The 26,495-nt window shown below is 41.6% G+C and overlaps 2 protein-coding genes across 2 annotated transcripts in view; one reads left to right on the forward strand and one right to left on the reverse strand.

Moving 5' to 3' along the window:
• The first annotated feature begins 1,809 nt into the window (after nt 1–1,809).
• LOC143482347 (zinc finger MYM-type protein 1) lies at nt 1,810–4,042 on the forward strand. Its single transcript, XM_076980691.1, has 2 exons — nt 1,810–2,925; nt 3,167–4,042. Exons 1-2 carry the CDS (start codon nt 1,810–1,812, stop codon nt 4,040–4,042), a joined length of 1,992 nt encoding a protein of 663 aa, XP_076836806.1.
• Nucleotides 4,043–6,716: 2,674 nt separating this feature from the next.
• LOC143481336 (basement membrane-specific heparan sulfate proteoglycan core protein-like) overlaps nt 6,717–26,495 on the reverse strand; it is a 36,136-nt gene continuing 16,357 nt past the window's right edge. The window contains exons 7-12 of the mRNA XM_076979316.1: nt 18,962–19,228; nt 17,424–17,690; nt 13,983–14,249; nt 9,040–9,306; nt 7,163–7,264; nt 6,717–6,850 (exon numbers count right to left, since the gene is read on the reverse strand). Of these exons, the coding sequence (XP_076835431.1) occupies nt 6,804–6,850; nt 7,163–7,264; nt 9,040–9,306; nt 13,983–14,249; nt 17,424–17,690; nt 18,962–19,228 (1,217 nt within the window). The 3' untranslated portion in view covers nt 6,717–6,803. The remainder of the gene's footprint in view (nt 6,851–7,162; nt 7,265–9,039; nt 9,307–13,982; nt 14,250–17,423; nt 17,691–18,961; nt 19,229–26,495) is intronic.

Genomic DNA, 26,495 nt, shown 5'->3' on the forward strand with positions numbered 1-26,495 from the left:
CTTGTTTTCCTTCATTGTGCGATTCCTTTTCTGTCAGTTTCACGCCTCCTTGTTCAGCTCTCTGACCTTTGCCCATCCATCTCACCTGTTTGTGCTCCATCACTTGTTATTCTGACTAGTTCACTCTTTGTTGTTCTCATTAGTCTGTTGTGTTATTCAAGTCTCGTCATTCATCGGCTTCTATTGTTTGTATATTGGCCTCTGTTTGTGAGGTACGGTGGAGTTCAGGGTGCAGTATTTGATTTCTGGCAGTATATAATTTCATTTATAAAATGAATACTGTGTAATTTTATTTCTTAAGCTCACTAGCTACAACATAAGATAACCAGCTGTTCTTTATGGTCTGAAGCTTTTTTATAATGTCAAATGTCACCTGATAGTTCATACAATTAAACTTTACTAAACAATAATAAAACCGATTAGCATACTGATTAACAAACCTTGTGTGGCGTCCATGAGTTAGCTGATACCAGACTACGCCACCCCTTGGTTTAGACCTGGAGCGAGGGGAAGCTCCGTGTGAATTAACAATCTCAAGCCACACAAATTTAGAATCATACAAAGCGGACAGTTTATTAATTGTTCCAGAAGTTGTCAGGGTTCATATTGGTTTAACTCAAAGATAAATATAAAAAAAAAACAGCTACCTTGCTGGGCACAGTGGTGGGGTTGGGAGTCCCCTGACGGTATCCTTACCACACGTGAAGAAGTTAAAAAAACACAAAAAGATCCCCTATTGCACACCACGATCTCACTATATTGCATGGCAAGTTATCACACGTGAAGAAGTTTAAAACCCGAGATATACTATATTGCACATAGCGTTCACTCTATATTGCACTGCAAGTCACACTAATGGACACCCAAAGTATCAATATCCCAACTCCACGCTGTTGGCCCAACACACACGGCACCCCATTTAATCATAAAAAACAGACAGGTGTCTATTCATAAAACCACAGCAACACAAAGGAAACATCAGTACGTAGAGAAAAAAAATAATAAAAGCAAAAAATACAAGGAAAAGCAGCTGGCAACCCAAGTACTGTATAATCTGTGTTATAAAGTGACCAGCGTCAATCGAAGGCTAGTTGCTTGCATTAACCTGGTTAACAAAGAAAATAAGGCATCATGTCAATAATATGCCAAATTTAAAACACCATAGGCAAGAAATATCAGACAGATATACATCGCATTATACCTTCAAGTGGTCCCCATACGTCCCGGGCCGTGCAGTCAGTGGGGAACCGTCAGGGCCCTCTACGCCCTCTCAGAGGGCCTAAAATATTCTTAAAACATTATATATATAATTATCCAATTTTATTTTATCTAATTACAGTTTGACAATCGACATCTAAACAATTAAAAATATAAGCAAATAAATTATTCACCCACCGTGTCTATTCAATCTGTGTTGGAAGGTGAGGGGTTAAGTGGAAGCCTGTGTCTCCACCAATCAGGACTGTGAGGCCCGCTGTTCGTTTACAGAGGGCCAGGCCGTTATAATTCAGCGCATACCAGTTTCAAATGACAGTAAAATTGACCAATCATATCTTCCTTCTTAGTGGGCGGGCTTAACTGTTTGATAATTTCCGCCCGCTGTGGCGCCGGTAGCTGTCAGCGTACCACCGCTAGCTAGTTTATTGAGTCACGATCACGATGGAAGCCGAAGTTAGCACTGCAGCTACAGAGGAGGACACCGTTGCAAATGTATTATCCAAACCGTTTTCAAGGTTAACTTTTAATGAGAAGTTGGAGTTAATCAACAAAGGACGACCTACACCGGAGCTTAATTTGGTGCAAAAAACTATGGCTTTTGAGAGGCATTTCAACTCCAGCAATTATGCGCGATATCCCTGGATGACCGGCTCGGTCAGGGAGCAGAAGCTGTACTGCTGGGATTGCTTACTATTTGGGGCTGAGAGCGGATCTTGGGCTAAAGATGGATTTTGCGATTTAGGAAGTTTATCCAAGTCAGCCCATCGCCACCAAAATGCTTCAAGTCATCTAAAAGCTACTATTCGGCTTAAAACATTTGGGGGAACCAGGATAGAGCTACAGCTGGATGAACAACAACGCCGGGAGGTCGTTGCTCATAACGAAAAGGTTAGAAAGAACCGGGGCATTTTGAAACGCCTTATTAACTGCGTGTTGTTCTTGGGGAAACAGGAGTTGCCATTCCGGGGCCACGATGAAGGAGCAGGCTCATCAAACAAGGGGAATTATCTGGAGTTGCTGGATTTAGTGTCAGAATACGACAGCGACCTGAGCTCTCATCTCGCCACATCAACGGTGTTCAGCGGCACATCATCGAAAATCCAGAATGACCTGATCAGCGCTGTTGCTGGAGTCCTAACAGATAGCATGAAGGAGGAGGTGAGGAAGGCTCCTTTTGTGGCTGTTATGTTGGATGAAACAACAGACATTAGCAACGTGGCCCAGATGTCTTATGTGCTTCGTTATGTCACTGAGAATGGCGTAAAAGAGCGTTTTTTCAAGTTTGAAGATGTGACGGAGGACAGGGGAGCAGAGGCCATAGCTACGCGACTGCTGGACTTTTTGCAGAATTATGGCTGTGTTGACAAAGTGGTCGCTCAGTGTTACGATGGAGCAGCTGTGATGGCATCTGGTTTGAACGGGGTGCAAGCGAAAGTGAAAGAAACCATTCCACAAGCCCTCTTCGTTCACTGCTATGCCCACGTTCTAAATCTTGTGATGGCACAAGGAGCCTCCAAGATAAGAGAGTGCAAGATCTTTTTTTCACATCTATCTGGATTGGCATCTTTTTTCAGCCGCTCATCAAAGCGCACCAAAATTTTAGATGATATTTGCAGGCGAAGACTTCCACGAGTAGCTCCTACTCGCTGGCAATTCAATTCTCGTCTGGTGTGTACAGTGGCAGAGAAGGCAAGGGAATTACGAGAGGTAGAATCACAATAATAATAATAATAATAATAATAATAATAATAATAATATGCAAATAATAATAATGATGCTATTATAATATTATTATTATATATTGAATGAACAGAATGAGGAAATGACATTTAGAAAACATGTAAAGTACAGAGGATAGCGTTGATATTAAAGACAAAAATAAATGCAAATGATATGTTTATAAAAGTATGTTTTTTCCTGTAAAATAAAAGCTGTATAACTCTCCTAGGTATTTGAGCACATCGTAGACCAGCACGCAGAGTTTGATAATGACGCTGTCCATTGTGCCGATGGATTCCTCACCCTCCTTGCCAGCTTTGATTTCAATTTTTGGTTGAAAACCTTCCATGCCATCTTCTCGTACTCGGATGTTGTGTTTGGAATTCTCCAGAACAAAGGCTTCGATATCCAGTTCTATCTGGCCAGAGTGGATGAGCTATACACAACAATTGAAAGGGAGAAAGAGAAGTTCGACACAGTCTACACGGAAACCGAGACTTTGGTTGGCCCTCCGCGTGGCCGTGGTGCTCAAAGAGACATTTGTGCGCGGTACAGGGCGCTCCACAGCAGCGTAATTGACAGCCTCTTAGCGCAGATTTCCAACCGCTTTAGTGACCACAAAAAGCTTGCGTTCCTGGCACTTCTGGATCCACAACAGTTTGGGCATTACAGCGACCGGTTTCCCAATGCTGCACTTTCAAGTTTAATGGAGAGCTACGGTGCGTATTTTGACCAGCACCGACTTCACACGGAACTCAGTGTTATGTACGGCATGTTTGACTTTGCGGGTAAAAGCCCGGCCGACATTCACCAGTTTCTTCTTCAGAAAGAACTGAAAGACAGCCTGGCACAGGTGTACACCCTCACCTGCCTCATCCTGACCATCCCTGTGTCCACTGCCTCTGTGGAGAGATCATTCTCTGCGCTCAAGCGCATTAAAACCTTCTCGCGGAACACGACTGGACAGACCCGTCTGTCAGATTTGGCATTGATTTCAATTGAGAAAGAACTGTTAATGGGCTTAAAAGCAAAGGATCAGTTGTATGACCCTGCCATCAATCACTTCATCCAAAAGGACAGAAGAATGGACTTCGTTTTCAAGTAATTCCCTGATTATGAGAGGGTGAGTTTATTGTTTGTCATTATTTAGGCCGCCGTGCCAGTTGGGTTGATTGTGTCTGCGCTGCTGATACTGTTTGAGTAATATGAAGGTGCATTTAATAAAACGATATTATGAACCATTACTGGTTTACTTTTCTGATTGATGTGTATGTTGCTAGTGACTATTTTTGTTTTATATCATTTTGTAGGTTTTGTGTGGTTTGAGGTCTCGATTCATTCGTTTGATGCCCTCGTGCGCGTTGTTTACAGCTTCCGAGGAACACGGAGCTGCGAACCTTATTTTTTTGGAACCTTATTTTGCTTAAGAAGTTGTCTAGTAGTACTGTTATAGTTTGTTGCGTTTCTAAAGCTGTACTGTCGTCTCATCGTCTCAGTATTTTCTTTATTGCAGTTGATTAGGAGAGACATTTTTTTTCCACGGGGGGGGGGGGGGGGGGGTATGCCAGCGGGCCCAGGTTTAAAAGTCACGGTTCGCTACTGCGTACAGTAAACACGGTCGCGGCACCGCACACCACCTCAGCTCTGCTTCCAAACAATGAACACGCTACAGGGAATCACGCCGTCTCCATGCTGGTCTCGCAATTTATAAGCATAAAGACACCTTAAGCACTAGCTGGTCGCAGTATAATTATAGTCAAGTGCCTACACACAATCACCATGTACCTTTTTCACGTACATGCCTGATAACAGTTTTTCGACCCAAATGCGGTCACTCTTTCTGCTGTTAGCCTAGCCACACTGTTCTGCTCTAAGGACCCCGGGCTGTCTGCCTAAATACCTGAACCACAGGGCCGCAGCTGCCTCCGTGATTGCCAGCTTCCTCACCAATCCATCACACCCACCAGAGGGCAGACCATGGCTACAATCCACCCCCCCAAATGAATCGGCGCCCCGACGATAACAGCCTGCACCATGGCCAAACTAATGGCCATGTCCCAAGGCCCCTCCATCACCCCTTATCACGGCGGTTCTTGGGAGTCGATGAAGGTTAGAATGGTGACCTGCTGTGGACCTAACTGAGCGTCGTGGAAGGTCTGGAACCGGTAGTGCTTCTACTTCATCCAGAATAGCAGACATTGTTGGTTCAAGAGCCTCTTGGGGCTCTTCTCCCATCTCTTCGGGAACGGCTCTCAACTCGACCTGGTGTACTTGTCAAATCGGTCCTTCTTCATAGGTTGTCATAGGTTGGGGCCACCGAATACACAACCCCTGTGCCTGTGGGTTTTCTGACTACTTGATTGATGCAGGAGTTCCAGTAGTCCTGAATCTTGTTCCGACCCGTAACATGATTCTTCAGATACACCAACTGGCCTTCCTCAAATCCAGCATCCCTCACCTGCTCATTGTTGTTCCTATTATGCCTCTGAGCCTGCTCCTCTGACCTCTGCCTCACAAGCTCATGTCCCAACTGAAGACTTTGCTGATGCTTAGCTACCCATTCCTCCAGTGGTTCCGTGCCCTGTGTGATCTCACCAGTTCCCAACAGAAAATCCACAGGCAACCTTGGATGACAGCCGAACATGAGGAAGTGAGGTGTCTGTCCAGTGATCTGATGAGGGGTGGTGTTGTATGCAAAGGTCAGCTGTGGCAGGTGACGAGGCCAGTGTCTCTTTTCCTCAGGTGGCAGGGTTCACAGCAGGTCATGTAGGGTACGGTTAAACCGTTCACATTGCCCATTCCCTTGTGGATGATAAGGGGTGGTTCTACTTTTCTGGATGTGGTACACTCTGCACAACTGCTTAATTAACAGGCTTTCAAAATTTCGCCCCTGGTCAGAGTGAATTCGGACTGGGGGGCCAAACCGATGGAACCAGTGTTGTACCAACGCCTGAGCTACAGTACTTGCCCTCTGATGGAAGTCACACAGCCGTACTGCCCACATTCACCACAGGGGCATAAAACAGACCCTTCTTCGCCGCCACAAGGGTAGGAGACACGAGCAGGCCTTCTGGAAGCTGCCCTTCTTCATAGCCCAAAGGCTCCAACAAGAACTCCATGGATTCCAGCTGAGGACAGGTAACGGGAACCATGGAAAGGGTACCAGCATACAAACTGCCGACCTACCCTGCACCTTGGCCTTAAATGGTGTAGTAGCATTACGAGATTGAGATTGAGTGGAAAACGTTTTTCTGTTTTGTCTGTGGGAGAGGGTCTGTTTACCCCCCTTAACAGAACCAAAACTTCTGCCCCTGGTGAATGGAGGTCTGTGGCATTGATTGGATCAAACCTGGAGCTGGACATGCTACTGCAGTTTTACAAACTCACTCTTTACAACTGTGTAGTGAATCACTATGCAGAACATGTGTTTACAGTAGGTGTGTTTTGAGGTTTAGGATTGTACAACTACCATAACCATAAATCAGCGTAGGCAGAGACTGCTCAGTTTTCCTTGTTCTTTAGAGGGCTGAGAAAATGGTAAATTAAATTGCATTTTTTAATTTTGCAAGTAAATAAATAAATAAATAAAAGTACATTTTATACTTCTTTATAAGAGATTCTGGTCTAAACAATGGGGTGGTGCAGGTATAGCTATTGGCCTACTGTTTTCCAGAGAGAATTGTTAATACAAAAGCTGAATGATGCAGTCAATGAATATATAATTTTTAAATTGGACGAAAGCTTTGTTTAAAAATTTAACTTTGAACTTTGTTTTAAATTGAAAATTGAACTTTATTTAGACATTGTACCAAATCCAAGAAGATTCAAGTCAAATAGTAATTTTACATGCAGTGTTTTGTAGGTTCTCACTCCTCTGTCACTGCATTCTGGCTTTGGCTCTCATGAGTCTGAGCTGTAGAAAAAAAAAGAAGTTATTAAAATTGTAGGTGTTTTGCTGATTGTGCCATTGACATTCATATTATACAGATGTGTGACATGAGACATGGTTCAAACATCGGTCTTTGGACTCAACACCAAGAATTTTGTTGACAGCTATTGGTCAGTGACCCTCAGAACATTTCTACAACCAACTTATGAGCTTCTACTGCCATTTTAATGACTTTCTACTGCTGTTTACATTTATTAATGTAAATCCTGTGATGACAGTATTTCTTGATGACTTTCATTCCACTGTGTGTAAGATATAGAGGCATGGAGTTCTTACCATGAGCTCTGTAACATTTTAGCCCCAATATGATGGACACTAGCAGATATACAGAGACAACCAGCAGGCTGCTGAATACCCTAAGAACTGGGAGTGATGTTTCTGAATAACACACACACACACACACACACACACACACACACACACACACACACACACACACACACACACACACACAAAGTATTTCAATGTAAGCACTTTCTATTAAATGACTTTAAACCATGGATAAGGACACAGTTATAAAATATGTTTCCTACTACTGGAGAAGTTATTGTGTATTTAACCATGTATGGTTGGTTTTTAAGCATTCTGGGTACTCGGGAAACTTTTCACTTCACATAAAGGTGAACTCTACTGCTCCTCTGTGTTTGACCCATGGCTGGTTTACTGGCCGGGCCAGTGGGGCCAGCGCCCATGGGCCCTTGAGGTCAAAACATTTTGTTATGCCTATCAACATTTATGATACAATATATTTTAATTTCTGAGGGTCCTCCACTACATGTCAGGATCCTTTGACTATAAGGGGCCTCTTGGGGCCCTAGTAATGCTTTTGGGGCCCTTATGAAATTGGATTAGGTGTTATGGCACTGCTCTGACTTCAACTTCTGGCTATTAGGGGGCCTAGGAAAGAGAGGCATATATTTAGAGGGCCCTGATTATGAGCCCCTACCAGGGTGCCCTAGAGATGAGCAGGGCATACCAATAGAGGGCCCTTGATCATGAGGGCCCTAGCTATGAGGCCCTTGACTTCCATAGAAGTCATTTACCATGGCTCTTTGACTTTCTAGGAACCTACAAATTGCCAGGCAAGCTACCAAATATGCGATTCAGGCCCTTACTTAATGTTTCTGTATTGATTCCAAAATAATTATGTCTAATAATTAACATAATTAATTAAGCTGCTCTTAAGCGCAGAGACACAAATTAATTTAGCAATTTTACAATTATTTAGATTTAAATCAAGCAATTTGTCTGCTGAATGCTATTTTTGACACCAATTAAATTTTCCGTGATACTGATATCAAACTCACACTCGATGGTACTCAATGGAGCGTACGAGCTGAGTCAGCTAAGGCTCTTTGGAAATATTATGCACAGCTGAGAAAGGCATTGAATGACATGTCTAAAGATGTGGAGGGGAAATGTGTAACTCAAAGTGAAGCCTCTGCACTCTGTGTCAAATTGGACACATTGGAGATGGCCTTCATGACCATAATTCATAATTCGGGGACACATTACTACAGAGTTTCCAAGCCACAAGCCTCTAGTTGCAGAAGCATGATGTTGACAATATGTACAGTTACACAACTTCTCTTGTCTTTACGAGACTTTGTGGAAGCACAGAGAGATAACTTTGAGGTGTTTGAAGGGGCAGCTTTAAATGTCACCACTGCTGTTTCCCAAGAGTACAGGCATGACCTCCAGCATGCAAAGCAGTGCACAATTATGTCTGATGATACTGCAGAGCCAGGTGTAGCATTTAACAGAAAGGAGAAGTTTCAGATCAAAACTTTCAATGTTGACACTGACAAAATTGTGTCCTGTTTTAAACAACGTTTGAATGAATACATACACTTAAATGAGCTATTTGATGTTATTTTCATGTCTAACAATATGTCCAACAGTGAGCTCACTCTAAATGCTATCCTTAATCTGTCCTCGGTTTGATCTCTTCAGACAGAGCTGATTCATTATTATAGATGTTGTGTATCACTTTTAAAATCCATCATAATTGGGTAAAGAAATGTTAAAATGTTACAGTAACAAGACAAGAAGTAGGTTTGCATTTCACAGCTCTGATAGCATAGATATTAACTGTAATTACTGCTGTTGGAGATGAAGCACACAGTTCAGTTGTTACCATAGTAACTACTCACCTTTAACAGAGAGATGCACTGTGTTACTGTCCTGTGATGATGTTGGTCTGTAATCTCTCTCTCCTCTACACCAGTACTGATTCTGGTCTGCTGGTGAGCTGATGTTGAAGGTGTTTATCTCAGACTGATGGACTGCAGTATTACTGCTGCCTTTATACCACTGATACCTCCAGTTACTGAAAGACTGTATTTCACACTTCAGAGTGACTGACTCTCCAGTAAACACAGGACTCTGAGACTCCACAGTCAGTGTAGCAGTGGGTAACGCTTTAAAATAAAGAACAGAAATACTCTAAATTATACATTAGTTAGAAATGTCTCACGGGGGCGCTGCTGAGCACTTATGGAGTAGGACGTGGGTTTGGAAGCTCCTGCCGATTTCAATAAAAATTGTAATTCATCTGCGCTTTTTGGGTTATATTATAAATCTTACTTTCCGACTCTCCGACTTACATATTGTTTGTAAGTTTAACTCTAAACCATGCAACATGGCTGGAAAGACTAATGTTGTTAGTCTTAAAGACTAAGATTAATGTTAAATTGAATATTTTACCAAAATTTCTATTTCTATTTCAATCAGTTTCCCTGTTTCTGTCAAAACACTTTTTTGATTCACTGGATAGGATTATTTGCTCCTTTATTTGGGGTGGGAAACCACCTCGGGCCCGTAAAACTCTGCTGCAAAGATGCAAATTTGGTGGGGGACTCACTTTACCTAATTTTCTAAATTACTATTGGGCTGCTCACATCCACAAACTCTGTTACTGGTTGGGATCACCTGGATCTTCTTGGTGTAAATTAGAGTTATCATCCTGCAGGGGTTCTTCTATATCTGCTCTAATCAACTCCTCTTTACCCACAAAACCTTCTTTATACACCAGGGATGTGCAACTGGCGGCCCGTGGGCCGCACACGGCCCGCATCCTCACTCAGTGCGGCCCGCAAGTAGATCAATAATAATTTAATAATTAATAGAAAAAAAACCGATAGAGCAGGACTTTTTTGTTCTTGTCACGTAGGGCTACGCCCCCCTCTCCCGTGTCTGTGTTGTTCCTTGCCCGGTTATCCCGCCCTGCGTGTCTGTTGCCCTGGTTTCCCTCTGTCTGCCACGCACATGTCATTATTGTGGTCAGTTGTGTCTAGTTTAGTCCTGTGTACTTGTATCTCTGTGTTTCACCCATTGTCGGTTATTTGTGGTTTGTTCGGTTTTGTGGATTATCTGTCATCGCTGTTCTGGTATTTTCCGTCTACGTTCTGTTTCTCCGTTGTGAATGGCTCTCCTGTTACGACTCCTGCCTGTCCTGTTGAACACTTGGACGGCTCTCCCGTTTTGACCTGTGCCTGTACAAACGACTTCGCCTATTGAATTCCCCTTATTAAATCTTGCTTTTCTCAGCGTTTGTGTCCGCCTCCTCGCTCCGCAGCTCGCTACGCGTTACAATTCTTTGATATGAAGGAGTTCAAATTCCTTTTTGCAATTTTTTATTAAGCAAATGTTTTGTCTTTGTTGCTTATTAAGGACATGTTAATGCCTTTAAATGCAGAAAATAGATGTATGTTGGTGCAATAAACATACAGATCTGAATTCATTGAAAATGTTCTTATTGAGAATAATTTGTAGTGTCTTTCATATTCAATTATTTGAAGTGCGTGGTCATGTGGCCCTCCAATAATAGTGCTGAAAAATTTTTGGCCCTCTTTATCATGGAAGTTGCCCATCCCTGTTATACACTGATAATCAAGTGGTACTTAACACGCTCAAGATCTGGTACCAGTTTAGACGTCATTTCAAATTTTTAGCTGCATCTTCTTTAGGCCCCTTACATAACAACCATTTATTTCCGCCATCAGTTCTGGACTCTATGTTTTCAGTTTGGAATGATAAGGGTATTACTCAATTTAAATATTTGTATGTAGATGGTGTCTTTGATAGTTTTGCCAATTTGTCTTCCCGTTACGGACTCCCTGCTTTTCATATGTTTTGATATTTTCAGGCTCGCAGTTTTGTGGCAAACTGTTTCACCAATTTCCCCTATTTACCTCCAGAACAGCAGTGGGAAACCATGCTTTCTTGTGTTCCTCATCACAGAGGTATTATTTCAAAATTATATGATAATATCTCAGCTTTTAGCAACCACTCTTATGCTAAGCTCAAATGTTCATGGGAAAACGAATTGGGTATGCAGATACATGAGGAATCTTGGGAACAGGCCATGGGGAGGACGCATTCTACAACCTCTTGTGCTCGTCTTGGACTTATCCAGTTTAAAGTCTTGCACAGAGTACATTATTCTAAGTCCAGATTGTCTGAGATGTTTCCGGACGTGGAGGACAAATGTGACAGATGCCATGGTAGCCCCTGTCATCTAAGTCACATGTTCTTTTTCTGTCCTGATCTGAAAGGTTTCTGGGTGGGCTACTTTACGATCATGTCCACTGTTCTTGGGGTTAATCTCCAACCCTGCCCTCTTACAGCCATATATGGGATTTGTGACCCATCACTCTCACTTAATTCTGAGCAGAAGGACATTATTGCTTTCACATCCTTACTAGCCAGACGTTCATTATTGTTGCACTGGAAATCTGCTACATGTCCATCTACTTCCAGATGGTTTAACACTAGGAGCGCCGCCCCTCATTTACATACTTATACCTATTAGCGCTGAGGGCCGGTCATCTGACCGATTTCACCACCTCCTACTAGCGCCGTGTTGTTTTCACCTACTTAAAGCACGCCTCGGGCGGTCAAAAGACCGCTGAGTCTTTACACAGGGGAGCTGGTACTGACACATAATTAACGCTAGATGGCGTTTTGCACAAAAGGAAGAATGAGCCGCCCAAACAAAATATTCGTAATAGTGACATTTGCACGTAACGTCAATATGTTAACAAATTAATGTGACTAAATAACCTTTTAGAATCAGTGCCTTGTGACCTTGTTCTCAGTAGCTTCCCCATTGCCAGTTTTGTTTAGTTTCATATTTCGTTTCCTGGTTTGTGCGAAAACGTAAATGCAAAATATAGTTTGTTTTGTTTCTTGGTTAGTGTAATAGTTTGCTTGGTTAGTGTAATAGTTTGCTTATTTGTCTGTGTGTTATTCTGTTGGCATATATGTCACTAGATTATCTTGTTCATACGGAACACCACTAACCCACTGGCCCGCACCCCCACTGTGAAGCGTTCACATCTTTTGTCTTGCTAATGCTACAGACTGCGCTGCAGCCTTCCACCCCCACATCCACAGAAAGCTTGTTCGATACTCAGAGTAAGTAGCAAAGTGAAGCCCGTAGACCGAGCTAAAGCAAGTTTGTTTGTATACTTATTGTTACGCCATTTCAAGTTTTGCAGGCTATGGTGAACATAACAAATCTACAAATAAATGCCTATAATGTGTTAGACAAAGAACAAAAAGCATAAATAGGCAAAATTAATATATCATTATAAAAGGTAGGCTATGTACCTTTGCGTAACAAAACGCAAAATTAATAAAATGATACTTTTGATGGCTTCATGAATATAGTTGCCTCTCTCCTCTCTAATGTTCACTTTTTTTATCTCGCCGTATTGTGTTGCCATTTCAAATGAGGTGTTTGATCGGTGAATAGCCGATGTGTGATCAGCAACCGGCGCGCTGTGGTGCCCGAGCCTGCCAGCAGGTGCTGTTCCACAGCTGAGTTACCGAAAAGCGGTCAACGGGGTGGGCTGGGGCCGATACGTGACACCAGCCGTATTTGAGATGCTCTGGCCCACTCTCAACAGCATTAAAGACGCCATATGGACAGCACGGAACCTGCTGGTGGGGAAGCGACGAGAGACAACTAAACGCGGCTTGATGAAACTGGTGGAAGCAAACGAGCTGGCGTATGTCCGACGTCGACATTCGGAGGAGGGCGCCGGGACCAAGGGTAGGCAAGGTCGAAGGCCCCACGGACCCTCGCTGCCCATAGATGCACCCCAGCCGTCCATGGGGAGCAGTGGTGCCCTGGTTTAAGAGGTTCTCCTCTGGGCGGCCGAGGAGCAGGTCCGAGTGTAGGGAGTAGGAGGATTGCAGGCGACAAGCTGGCTCCCGTTCCTGGTTTTAATTTGGAGAATTTGAAGTCTGAAAAGTCTAGACTAAGAGGCTTCCTTCCCCCTCTTTCTTTTTTTGGAGTCTTGATATTGTGGAAAATGTTTAGAATAGGAATGAACAGTGGTGGCTATAAATCTACCTGGGATTCTCGATGTCTTTTATATTTACTGACAACATTTATTCAATTATTTTATCTATTTATTGTTGTTTCCCCTTCCTTTTAGTGGGTGGTAAAGATGCGCTTTAAAACCAAATAGTATATGCTCTTCCTACCTTTTATTCATATGTGTTTACTTGTGTACTTATTTATTCAAATATTTATTGGTGTCTTCAAAGAAGGAAATATGCACTGTCAAAAGGTTTCTTTGTTTTCATGTGTGCTCTTTTCATCTGTAAAGACCATGCTGAGACCATTGTGTTTTTCTACAAGCCCCTCCCACTTTTTGGGCGTGTCCAAATGAGCCACCAGAAATGTGAAAACAACTGACTTTTGTTATACTCAAAATGTTTGCTGTTTGATGAAATGTAAAGTGATTTTTTGTGACAATAAATACACAAGAAACAAATCAGATTCAACCATGAAAATCCTTAGTGCAAGGATGGAGCAAATGACTTTAAACCATGGATGTAGAACTCAAATCCTGTAGGGCCACAGGACATTCCTATTTAGTGTTTGACCTGCTCAGACAGAGATGATTCACTGTTATAGATGTTGTGTATCACTTTTAAAATAGATCATAATTGGGTAAAGAAATGTTAAAATGTTACAGTAACAAGACAGGAAGTAGGTTTGCATTTCACAAAAAGATTAACTGTAATTACTGCTGTTGGAGATGAAGCACACAGTTCATTTGTTACCATGGTAACTGCTCACCTTTAACATAGAGACGCACTGTGTTACTGTCATGTGATGATGTTGGTCTGTAATCTCTCTCTCCTCTACACCAGTACTGATCCTGGTCTGCTGGTGAGCTGATGTTGAAGGTGTTTATCTCAGACTGATGGACTGCAGTATTACTGCTGCCTTTATACCACTGATACCTCCAGATACTGGAAGACTCTATTTCACACTTCAGAGTGACTGACTCTCCAATGAACACAGGACTCTGAGACTCCACAGTCAGTGTGGCAGTGGGTAACGCTTTAAAATAAAGAACATGAATACTCTGAATTATACATTAGTTAGAAATGTTTTACATTCTCACAAAATTATAAACCATTAAACTATTTCAATACATATTGCAAAGAACACAAACCCACCATAGTGTAACAATTTAAAATCTATTTTACTGTTTGTGGTGACGCAGTATTATATAGCATTTTACATGTTAATGAACATCTCACTGTAAGTCATTTTAATAATTCATCCAGACCGCTTGCTCACATTTTCCAATACTGTAATATCTCTAATTATTTCTTTCATGTAATGCACATTTGTGTCACATTTATTTTCATAAGCGTAGTGAAGTCTACTGCCCCCTGTGGCAGTACCATGTCAATACAGTTACAGTCTCTCCTGCTCATTCACATGTGTGTGTGATTGTGTCTCTACTCAATATTTATGGGCAATTAGGCTGCACAATCAGAACCAACTCAGACTACACTGTTATAATCACACAAGACTTTTATTCTACATTCAGGTTCACCTGTCAATAATCACGTGTTAGATGTTTGTAAAACCTACTAAAACAGAACACAAACTGTTCAGTGCTGTAAAGTCCATGTGTCTCTACTCCACACTGTGTGAGCTCACTGTGTACACTCATCTTTAACAAAGAAAGGTACTTTATTAGCAGTGTTGTATAAAGTATTAGAGACCCATACTTGAGTAAAAGTACAAGTACTCTATCAAAAAATTTACTTGAGTAGAAGTTGAAGTGTTCTTTAAAAACTTTATGTAAGTAGAAGTACAGAAGTATTCAGCATTTTTTGTACTTAAGTATTGCAAGTAGTATTGCAAATTTATTACTCAAGTACTGAAAGTAAAAAGTACAAGTATTGTGTTTTGAATTAATTAAAGAAAGCCGTCAAAGTTTGATTATCAATTGTTTTTATACATCACTTACAAATCAAGGATGTCAAAGACTACAAATACAAGTGGTCTGTATGTACAAACAAGTAGCAACTTAAAAAACTGGGCTTAACACTTCGTACACAAAAAACAGGTAACCTATGTCCCGCTACGTCGTAGGTTTGACACAGAAGTACAAGTTCGCCTTAATTTGGCTGAGAAAACGAGGTGTATTTTGGACATAAAATCCGTCCGTCGTAATCTAAGGGTTAGCCTACTGCGTTTACCCTCAATAAATGCCCTTACCCTATAAAAACACTACACTATAAAAATGGGCACATGATTAGTCAGCATGAAAAGAGACACGGATTACTGTTGCTAAAAACACAACTCAGCATGACATTGCCAGCTAATGTTAAGTGAATACTGCAGCGTGTCATGAACATAATTAGTTAGCTAAGATATCTAACCTAACGCTTACTGACAGTTAAAGCTGGTGTGTCTTCTGTGCGTTATATTTATAACTTACATTGATGTGGGGTGGTCTCCTTCCTCACCCTCAACGTCACGATCACTCGATGTTGAAGGTGCAGAAGGTGCCAATATATGTACATTAAAACGCCAACAAGCTTATTATGCAGCACTTATGCTGCTCTTCTGCTGTTACCAAACACGGTACCATCTCTTTTAATGAGAGACCATCCTGAGCGAATTATTTGGAATAATATCGAGTATATGTGTATTTGTATAAATATGTAAATTAAGCTGTAGGTGCTGGAAAATACTGCAAATGGACCTTCAAAGTGCCGTACATGTGCGTGAATTCCACCTTGTAACTTCGCATGCACAAAAATCGAGAGGTGCATGTCATGATCTCGCGACGCGACCGCGCGTGTGGCCAACGCTCATTTTTGTCTCGCGGACCCTTGTGGCAGTCACGACGTGTCACGTGATCCTAGATTACGAAGCTCAAGTGTTCAATGAAGGCAGCAGCAGAGTAAACGAGACGCGACCGGAGCATACGCAGTTTTCTCATAAGACAGCCTGATCGCTTGACCCGGTGACAGCGCCAGCTAACGTTTATAATTGTAACGAGTAACTATACAGCACGTTAAAAATGTATCGGAGTAAACTGATGGAAAATATGTAGTGAAGTAAAAGTGGAAGTAGGAGAAAAAAATAGTACTCCAATAAAGTGCAGATACAGCATTTTAGTACTTAAGTACAGTAGTGAAGTAATTCTACTTCGTTACTATACATCTCTGTTTATTAGTGACATCAGGTCTTTGTCAGGGCAGGTCCCAGCGCTGCCCCGCCCATGACCACCAGAGGGCGCTCGCGGACTACTTCCAGTAGACCTAATCAGCAAAAATGAGATTCAGCTGTCTCGCTCCCTATTTAGGGAGGATAGCTGCCATCACATCTTTGCTGAGTTGTTTGTTTTCTCTAGAGCAGTCAGCCGGTAATGTTTTTTCTGGTGTTCTCCACATTGCTTTTTCTTTCTCTATTCTCTTGAGCTGTTTTCTTCAAATGTTTCACTTCTGTGCTCCTTTGGGTCCATCTCAAGTTTTCCCCCCGCTGTATTTTTCTCTTATTTCTCTCTCTCGTCGTTTTGGGAAGTTTTTATTTTTCGCCGTTCCATTTTGGTGAGCCGGCTCTTCCCCCGTCAGTTTTTGTTTCCCTTTTGTTATCATTCTTTTCGCATTGAGTATATTTCCGCGTCTCTTTAGTTTCATGGTTTTGCATTTCCTTTGTTTTGTTACTTACCTCGCGTTGAGTTTATTCCGCATTTCTTTTCTGTTGGTGGTTTTCCTTTGTGCTGCCTACACGAAGACGTTTTCTTTTGTATCTTTTCCCGCGAACGGTTTGGCGGTGGTCTCAGTTTTTTGTTTTGTTGTTTTGGCGTTTGGGTTTAATTCAACCCTACACGGTGTATGCGCATTCGTGTACCGCCGCACAAGACCACGAGGTTTATGCGCGTTCGCGTGTCCCCGCATAACAGTCTTATAGTGCAAGGATGGAGCAAATTACTTTAAACCATGGATGTCAAACCCAAATCCTGTATGACCACAGAACAGTGCTATTTAGTGGTTGACCTGCTCAGACAGAGATGATTAATTGTTATAGATGCTGTGTATCACTTTTAAAATCCATCATAATTGGGTAAAGAAATGTTAAAATGTTACAGTAACAAGACAAGAAGTAGGTTTGCATTTCACAGCTCTGATAACATAGATATTAACTGTAATTACTGCTGTTGGAGATGAAGCACACAGTTCATTTGTTACCATAGTTACTACTCACCTTTACCAGAGAGACGCACTCTGTTACTGTCTTGTGATGATTTTGGTCTGTAATCTCTCTCTCCTCTACACCAGAACTGATCCTGGTCTGCTGGTGAGCTGATGGTGAAGGTGTTTATCTCAGACTGATGGACTGAAGTCTTGCTGCTGCCTTTATACCACTGATACCTCCAGTTACTGGAAGACTCTATTTCACACTTCAGAGTGACTGACTCTCCAGTGAACACAGGACTCTGAGACTCCAGAGTCAGTGTAGCAGTGGGTAATGCTTTGAAATAAAGAACATGAATACTCTGAATTATACATTAGTTAGAAATGTCTTACATTCTCACATTGCAAGTATTTCATGTAAAAGTTTTACATACAAAATTATAACCATTAAACTATTCCAATACATATTGCAAACAGCACAAACCCACCATAGTGTGACAATTTAAAATCTATTTTAGTGTTTGTAGTGATGCAGTATTTTATGGCATTTTACATGGTAATGAACATCTCGCTGTCAGAATGTGACGGGCAGGAAGTGCAAAATAAAATGGAAGTCATCGTGCCAAGTCTCGGGGAAAAGGATGGTTTAATGAAGAACGTGTGCAAACCAAAAACCCATGACTCGATCCAAATAAAGGATATAATAACCAGCAGTCAACTGATAAAAAGACAAGACATATATAGACAGACAAACGACCATCAGGTGAGACGGATCATAGACCCCGCCCACCTGAGGGACGAACACAATGCAACAACAATAAGACAACTGCCGCTGTGGATGGGGGCGACCGGCAGGGGGCCCTCCGTACCGACACAGAGTCACTTTAATTGAGGTCTGGATGAATTATTAATGTCTTTGATGTAATGCACATTTGTGTCACATTTATTTTCATAAGTGTAGTGAACTCTACTACTACTGTACTGCTGTACTCTACTCTAAATGCAACTGAAAGAACTGAGTTTTCCGCATTCTTTCAGTTGCCTTTATTATTTTCCTCCCGTGTCTATTCGGTTGAGTTTTGCCTTTTCACATGTTGAGTATTCCACGTTGTTTTCTGTTGGTTTTTCCCCGTGTTTTACGGTTGTGCTTTATTTTTACGTGTTGTTTTCCGCATCCTCTTTGAGTTTCATTTTGTTACTGTGTGTGTAGAGCGGTTTTCTGTTGTTTCTGTTTGTTCGCGTGTGTTTATTTCATACACACAGTCCTAGTGATAAGTATTTATCCCTATTGATTTCCAACAGCATTTGGGTTCTATTCTCCCTTTTTCTTATGCGGTGAGTACCGACTGTACACCCCGCGTTACAGTATGACCACAGGACAGGCCTGTTTAGTGTTTGACCTGCTCAGACAGAGCTGATGCATTGTCATAGATGTTGAGTATCACTTTTAAAATCCATCATAATTGGGTAAAGAAATGGTAAAACGTGGCAGTAACAAGACAGGAAGTAGGTTTGCATTTCACGGCTCTGTTACCAAAAAGATTAACTGTAATTACTCCTGTTGGAGATGAAGCACACATTTAATTTGTTACCATGGTAACTACTCACCTTTAACATAGAGACGCACTGTGTTACTGTCCTGTGATGATGTTGGTCTGTAATGTTTCTTTCCTCTACACCAGTACTGATCCTGGTCTGCTGGTGAGCTGATGTTGTAGGTGTTTATCTCAGACTGATGGACTGCAGTATTACTGCTGCCTTTATACCACTGATACCTCCAGTTACCGGAAGACTCTATTTCACACTTCAGAGTGACTGACTCTCCAGTGAACACAGGACTCTGAGACTCCACAGTCAGTGTAGCAGTGGGTAATGCTTTAAAATAAAGAACAGGAATACTCTGAATTATACATTAGATAGAAATGTCTTACATTCTTAGATTAAAAGTATTTTATGTAAGAGTTTTACATATAAAAATATACACCATATAAGTATTTCAATACATATTGCAAACATCTCAAAACCACCATAGTGTGACAATTTAAAATCTATTTTAATCTTTGTAGGGATGCAGTATTATATGGCATTTTTCATGTTAATGAACATCTCACTGTAAGAGTCATTTCAATAATTCATTAAGAACTCTTGGTCATATTTTCCAATATTGAAAGGTCTAATTATTTCTTTGATATAATATAATATATAATAATTGATATAATTTATTTCTTTGATATAATATAATATATAATAATTGATATAATTTATTTCTTTGATATAATATAATATATAATAATTGATATAATTTATTTCTTTGATATAATGCACATTCGGACATCATTATAGCCGAGCAGAACTTCATCAGCACACCGGTAAGGCAGAGCAACGGCTCTGCATTTCTAACGGCAACAAAGTAGCAGCAACCGGACAGTTGTAGATAGACTAAATGCACTCTGTTTAACAGAGACATGGGCTAGAGTAGACGAATATGTAAGTTTTAATGAAGCAGCTCCCCCTGGATACAGTTATGTTCATCAGCCCCGTATCACAGGGCGTGGAGGTGGAGTAGCCACAATCAGGCCCGTCGCGATGGGGCAGGCAAACCAGGCAATTGCTTGGGGCCCCAAGCTGGCCTGGGGCCCCCAGACAACAACAGGTTAAGAATTAAATGCAGCGACAAACTGTGTGAGCCCCCCTTTACATTCTCAAAGTCATGAGTGTCAGGAATGGCAATCACGCCCGTGACCGCCAGAGGGCGCCATCACCCGAATATTGATCCGCACACCTGAACCTGATCGGCTACTCATACACGCCCTACTTAAGGACTCTGCTCACACAGACCAGTGCGAAGTATTGCCTCCCCGTGTAGCATTACCAAGCCGTATTTACTATCCTGTCTGCATTCCTGGTTACCGATCCTAGCTCTGCCCTCTTGTCTTACGCCTGTTTGCCTAGCCCTTCTGTACCTCTGCCTGCTGCTATTGGACTGTCCTGGTTTTTTGACTCTCTGCCTGGTTTTTTTTGACTCTCCTTTTTGCCTTGCCCTTTTTGTACTGTTGCCTGCCTTCCCTACGGGGTCTGCTCAGTCCTTGTGTTTGATTAAAACTCCTGTTATTCCACCTGCGTATGGATCCCTCACTACCTTCGGGTACGCCACCGTTACAATGAGCAATGACACTGTTCTCAGAATCCCCCTCAAGGGGCCCCTCCCACCAGCTGCTGAAGGCAGGCAGACACTGTCCTGGCAGACAGCCAAGTTTTAGACGCCGGCAAATATGAAACTTAACCATGAAGCGAATTTATACATCAGGAAGCCAAAAGAGAAAACAAAAGAAGAAAGAGGAACACAAAAAAACACAAGACAGTGGTAAGTGATGATTTACACTGGATAAATTAGGCCTACCTGTACAAATGGTGTAATTTAGCAGCAGGTAGGCTAAAAACAATATATACGTCCCGGCTAGTGTTGCCACCTCCCGGTTTTCACGTGCCTGTCCCGGTTTTCCCGGGCTGTCCCGGTTTGTCCCGGTTTTTCTTCTTTTTAATATTCAGTCCCGGAAAAAATTAGGTTAGTTAAAACCACGATTCAGACTGTTTCTGCACACTTTAAATGTTTTTTTCTCGCTGTGTCCATTTTAAACCCCTCCGGTAACATTTTACGTTCGCACCCCCCCCCCCCCCGCTCAACAACTTACGTTCGCCACCCTGTGTCAGTATGACAGTGTCCTTGTTTTTTGTCAGACCTAGGTGGCAACCCTAGTCCCGGGTAATCCCATACTTAGGTTGGGGGGGGGGGGGGGGTTGGGGGCGGTTGGTGTCTTTGCTTGGGGCCCCCAAATACCTTGAAACGGCACTGGCCACAATATATGACACAGATATAGGTTTTACAGTAAAACCTATATCTGTGTCATATATTGTGGCCAGTGCCACAATATAATGGAATTATATTAATTATATAATATGTGGAATAATCTTCCTGCCTTTATTTGGGACACAGTGTCAATGTTTAAAACTCGACTAAAGACTTATCTGTTTAGTTTGGCCTTTGAATAATCTGTTACATATTTGTTACGCGTCGCCTCCGGTCACAGCAGTGATGCGTTGGTTTTAACGTGATTAGAACCCAAACGCTACCCACTATAAGCAAAATGGCAAAAAACAGCCAACAAAAACCTCCGCGACAGCGGGAAAACGAAAACAAAAACCCAGAGGGAAAACAGCAGAACGACACGGTACGTGCGTATAAAACCCAGGTAAGTAAACAAACAAAAAACACGCGGATAAGAAATCAACGCGTCATTGAAGAAAAACAGGGAAAACGAAAACCACACGGAGAACAGCTCAACGTGTCATAAAGGGGAAAAATAAGAAATGAGAAAATAAGAGATGAAGCTTAGGTAGCAAGACCTAAAGCTTCTACCTGGTACCTGTCAGCCTGTCGACCAGAACACTGGTAGACAAACCAACATAGAACAGAGAGGAAAAAATAAGAGACAAAACCTGAGAACACTCAGGGGAGAAACGGAAAAACGAGAGAAACAAAGTCACTGCACGAGGGCAAGAGTAACTGGCTTAGGCTGCGAGTGAAACAACAACTAACAACTTCAGCAATGGGTTGCCTAAGCCAGTTACTCTTGCCAATGGTTTGCTGAAGTCACCCGTCTTAAATAGGCTGCCGACAGGTGCAGTCTATTGGGCTTGATTGCCCCTGGGTCTAGCTGGCGTGCTCCGCCTAGTGGTGGCAGGGGGCACGTGCCTGGGTCTAACCCTGACAATATTTACCACATCACATATCTTTCTTCTCCGAGGTTCACCTGGGGAGTAACACTGCAGTCGGAGCCTACAATACAAGTGTCATCGCTGCGACACAGAATGAAAACCTGGCGTTCATCACTAGACATTTACATTGACAATATCAACACCCAGAACTTTCATTCTAGTTACCTTATACTTAGCCTGATTGTGTGATTTATTTGTGACTTGTGTATTCACTTGTGTATTTTTTTTTTTGTAATTTGTGTGTTAACGGGCCACCCAATGGAGGATGGGTTCCCTTTTGAGTCTTGGTCCTCCCAAGGTTTCTTCCTATTCCCCACCATCTAGGGAGTTTTTCCTTGCCACTGTCGCCTTTGGCTTGCTCATTAGGGATTTGGACCCATAGTATTGTTAACTTTGTAAATCTTGTAAAGCGCTTTGTGACAACATGTGTTGTGAAAAGCGCTATACAAATATATTTGATTTGATTTATGTCACATTTATTTTCATACGTGTAGTGAAGTCTACTGCCCCCTGTGGCAGTACTATGTCAATATTAGGGGTGTGACGATACACTCAGCTCACGAGACGAGACACGATATTGGGTTTACGAGAACGAGATGAGATGAGATTTTAAGAACACTAAAATGACAAATTATATGACTGGACAACAGACTTTTATTTAACTGAGTTACACATGCATTTTGAAATGTTTTATTATAAATCTTAACGTGTAAGATGTAAGCATGAACTTAATAAAAATTTCATAAAAGTTAAAATAAATATAATTAAATATTTTTCCTTTTTTCAAGCACAAAAAATGTTACAGTGAGTCCCCGCTTAACGACGGGGTTAGAGACTGAAAAGTCCATCGTTAAGCAGTTTTCATCGTTAAGCGTGACCCTAGATTTAGATACGCTTTGATCGTAATTACAATATAGAAAAAAATGAACAACGTTCCTGTGCATAAGTACAGTCTGGTCCATCATTAACCAGACCCGTTGTTAAGCGGGGACTTACTGTAAAATAAAAAGTTCTTCTCTGTCAATACAGAGTGCAAATAGTGCAAACAGACCCTGACCAAGTATGTCACTGAATTTGCTGCAACTACACTGCCATGTTCATTTTTAAGAATATTAGCATGTCCACATATTAGCATCCCCACACTGCTCCTGATATCCTTTGCTGTCTCAAATTGCCAAAGCGTGCCTTTCTGTCCCTGCTTCCTCGGTTACAAGTGAGATATATTGATTTGAGTACTGAGCTGTGGTGGTGCTGTAAATGTCTCTGCATTGTGCTAGTATTGGCCACAGTGTACGGCATTATTTTCATAGAATGTTTGCATATGGCCTGTGTCTTATCAGTCACTCTCTTGCCATTTATCATTTCTGCCGGGTACCCAAAATGCGGCCAAACAAACACTTTGAAAGTGGCGGGGGCACCTTCAATAGTAATACCTGTATTTTCCGACGTAATTTTGGCTGCTTGCTGGATCACAAATCCCGTGAGACATTTTTAACGCGAAATATAGCTGAGTTACATCTCGCGAGATCTCGTGACACCCCTAGTCAATAAAGTTACAGTCTCTCCTGCTCATTCACGTGTGAGTGTGATGGTGGCTCTACTCCATATTTATGGCCAATTAGGCTGCACAATCAGAACCAACTCAGACTCTATTGTATTAATCACACAGGACTTTTATTCTACATTCAGGTTCACCTGTCAATAATCACGTGTTAGATGTTTGTAAAACACACTAAATCTGAACACAGACTGTTCATGGGTGCGTATCCCGATAACGAACGATATTAGAAACTTACAAACAACTTTCAGAATGATGTATCTTTAAGAACGCCAAATTTACAAGTGTTTCCCAAAAGCCTTCTTAGTCTCCCAATTTACGAACGAGTTCTAAGTAGTTCTTTGTAGACTCCGCCTCTGCATCTGCACTGGAAAAGCTCCACTAGTCGAAAACCAAACCATTCATTTACATACATTTTTTTCATTACTATGATGCAAAAGTATCATTGGCAAAATGACAATCATAAAAACTAACAAGTAATAAGTGTTGAAATTTCAAGTATAAGAAAAAAATTAGTAGAACTCTAAAAATTATTACCTTTGCAACTCTGACCAATCATAGGCTTTTATCACAATTAAGTACACAATGTACCTGTCACACGTTATTCAAAACCATGGCAAACAAGCAGAAAAAATGAAACTTTCTGTTGAATGAACTGAGCCAAAAACAAAAGTATAGCCTCCTGTTTTCAAAAGCTCAAGGAAGTTCCTCAAATTCAGAAAAAAAAATCAGAAATGGGATGATATTGCCAAGAATATCAGTGCATATAGTGGAATTAAGAGATCAGGCATGGCATGTGGCATGACTTCTGTAGTCAAGTCAAAATAAGGGGGCAGAACTCAAAAAGGAGAAGGCTAAGACTGGTGGAGGTCAAATGTCCACAAGTGCCCTTACTGTTGAGGAGGAGAAGGCACTGGGGATACTGGGCCCCACAGCTACTGAAGGGATACCAGGGGATTTGATACAGGAGTATATAACACCAGAGTGGATACCCACTGTCACCTAGTACATCAAATGCACCGTCCCTAGCCATCTGACACACTCCAGAATTGGTCCAGATGAAGGAGTCATGAGTACTCCCAGGCCACTTGGCCACAATGTCCGTAAAAATGCCTTGGTGGTTGCACTTGTATATTCAAAGCAGAGAAGCCCTTACGGCAGATCTAGATTGGGCTCAAGAGGCTGGGAGTGTGTATGGGCATCAGAGTGTCGTCCACTGCACCAACAACTCCAGGAATGTTTACAGTTGCATGAAAACCAATTTTGGTTTCATGTAATGCATCCCTAGTCCTGTATATATATTGCTGCATGGCGAAGCAATGCTTTAGTAACAGCATGCACACATTTAGATATGTCAGCTTTGCTTTGACCGAGGGCATCACCAACAGTCTGCAGAGACCCACCTGTGGCATAAAATTGGAGGGCTGCAAGTAACTGCATCGTGGGGCTAAGGACAAAATTCTGCATTCAGGCGAACTACATGGCTTCATGGACTATGCCATCTTCTTAAATTGTCATCTATTCAAAGCCAGTACTCTTTGAAAAGCTGCCATGTTCATCATGCACAATTGCTAGCCTTAATCCAAGTTACTTATATGTGATACCGATTAATCAATCAATTTTATTGGTTAAGTTAAAACAAGCTTAATAGGCCAACTTGTAGCCATTTCTTTGCAAACAATACATTAATTGTGAAAGTCTGAAACACTATTAACTGCACGATGATGGACGGAGAGATATCATTAAATATTGGGAACATATAAGCTAATGCTAAATAATTCAAAGTAGTACATTTGATTTTTGTTGACACTTAGTGTGTTATATGCAATGTAATTACCTCAAAAGAAACTAGGCTACTAGGCTAAATATACACATAAATACAAATGTTGTAATGTCGTGCTTAAAACTAGCAGCCTCTCTATTCTTTTTGAGTTAGAACTGCATGTCAGCTTCGAGTTAAGAAGTACTTAGTGAGTTACGAATGGTTCTGGATTTTCTTACGAACGACTATAAGTACGATGTAAGTTACAAAGAGTTTCTTAAGTACTTAGAGTTACAAACATTTTGGAAAATGCACCATGTGTCCATGTGTCTCTACTCCACACTGTGAGGGGTCACTGTGTACACTCATCTTTAACAAAGAATGGTACTTTGTTAGTGAGATCAGGTCTTATAGTGCAACGATGGAGCAAATTACTTTAATAATAATAATACATTCTATTTGTTTGGTGCCTTTCATGGCACTCAAGGTCACCTTACAAAAATTAAAACAAAATTAAAACATACAATAAATATAAAAATCCTAACACAACAACAGAGATAAAGTTACATTTGTTAACGTGAGTAAGCCAGTTTAAACAGATGGGTCTTAAGAGCAGTTTTAAATTATGAAATAGAGTGCAATGTTCGTATGTGTGTGGGGAGTGTGTTCCAAAGCTTTGGAGCAACATGGGAAAAAGCCCTTGCACCCATTGTGCTAAGATTAGCAGTTGGTTCTACCAGGAATCCTGCTGAAGAGAAGCGCAGAGTGCAGGAGGGAGTGTAAAACTGAAGGAGATCTGTAAAATAGTCTGGGGCCAGGTTGTGAAGTGCCTTAAATGTCAGTAACACAATTTTAAAACTGATCCGTTGTGATACTGGGAGCCAGTGTAACTGGATAAGCAGGGGTGTGACGTGCTCGGTGGACTTGGTGCGTGTAATTATCCGTGCTGCTGAGTTCTGTATAAGCTGAAGTCTTTGGATGAGTTTTTTTGGAAGGCCTGCCAGTATTGCATTGCAGGAGTCAATCCGTGATGTAACTAATGTATT

Source organism: Brachyhypopomus gauderio, chromosome 18 (genome assembly GCF_052324685.1).
Source record: "Brachyhypopomus gauderio isolate BG-103 chromosome 18, BGAUD_0.2, whole genome shotgun sequence".
Lineage (NCBI taxonomy): Eukaryota > Metazoa > Chordata > Actinopteri > Gymnotiformes > Hypopomidae > Brachyhypopomus > Brachyhypopomus gauderio.

Bases quoted from the DNA above. Each gene is read 5' to 3' on its own strand.
- LOC143482347 (XM_076980691.1), top strand. From the start codon at position 1,810: ATGGCTTTTGAGAGGCATTTCAACTCCAGCAATTATGCGCGATATCCC. The intron at 2,926-3,166 runs GTAGAATCACAA...TAACTCTCCTAG, and splicing joins AGGCAAGGGAATTACGAGAG to GTATTTGAGCACATCGTAGA.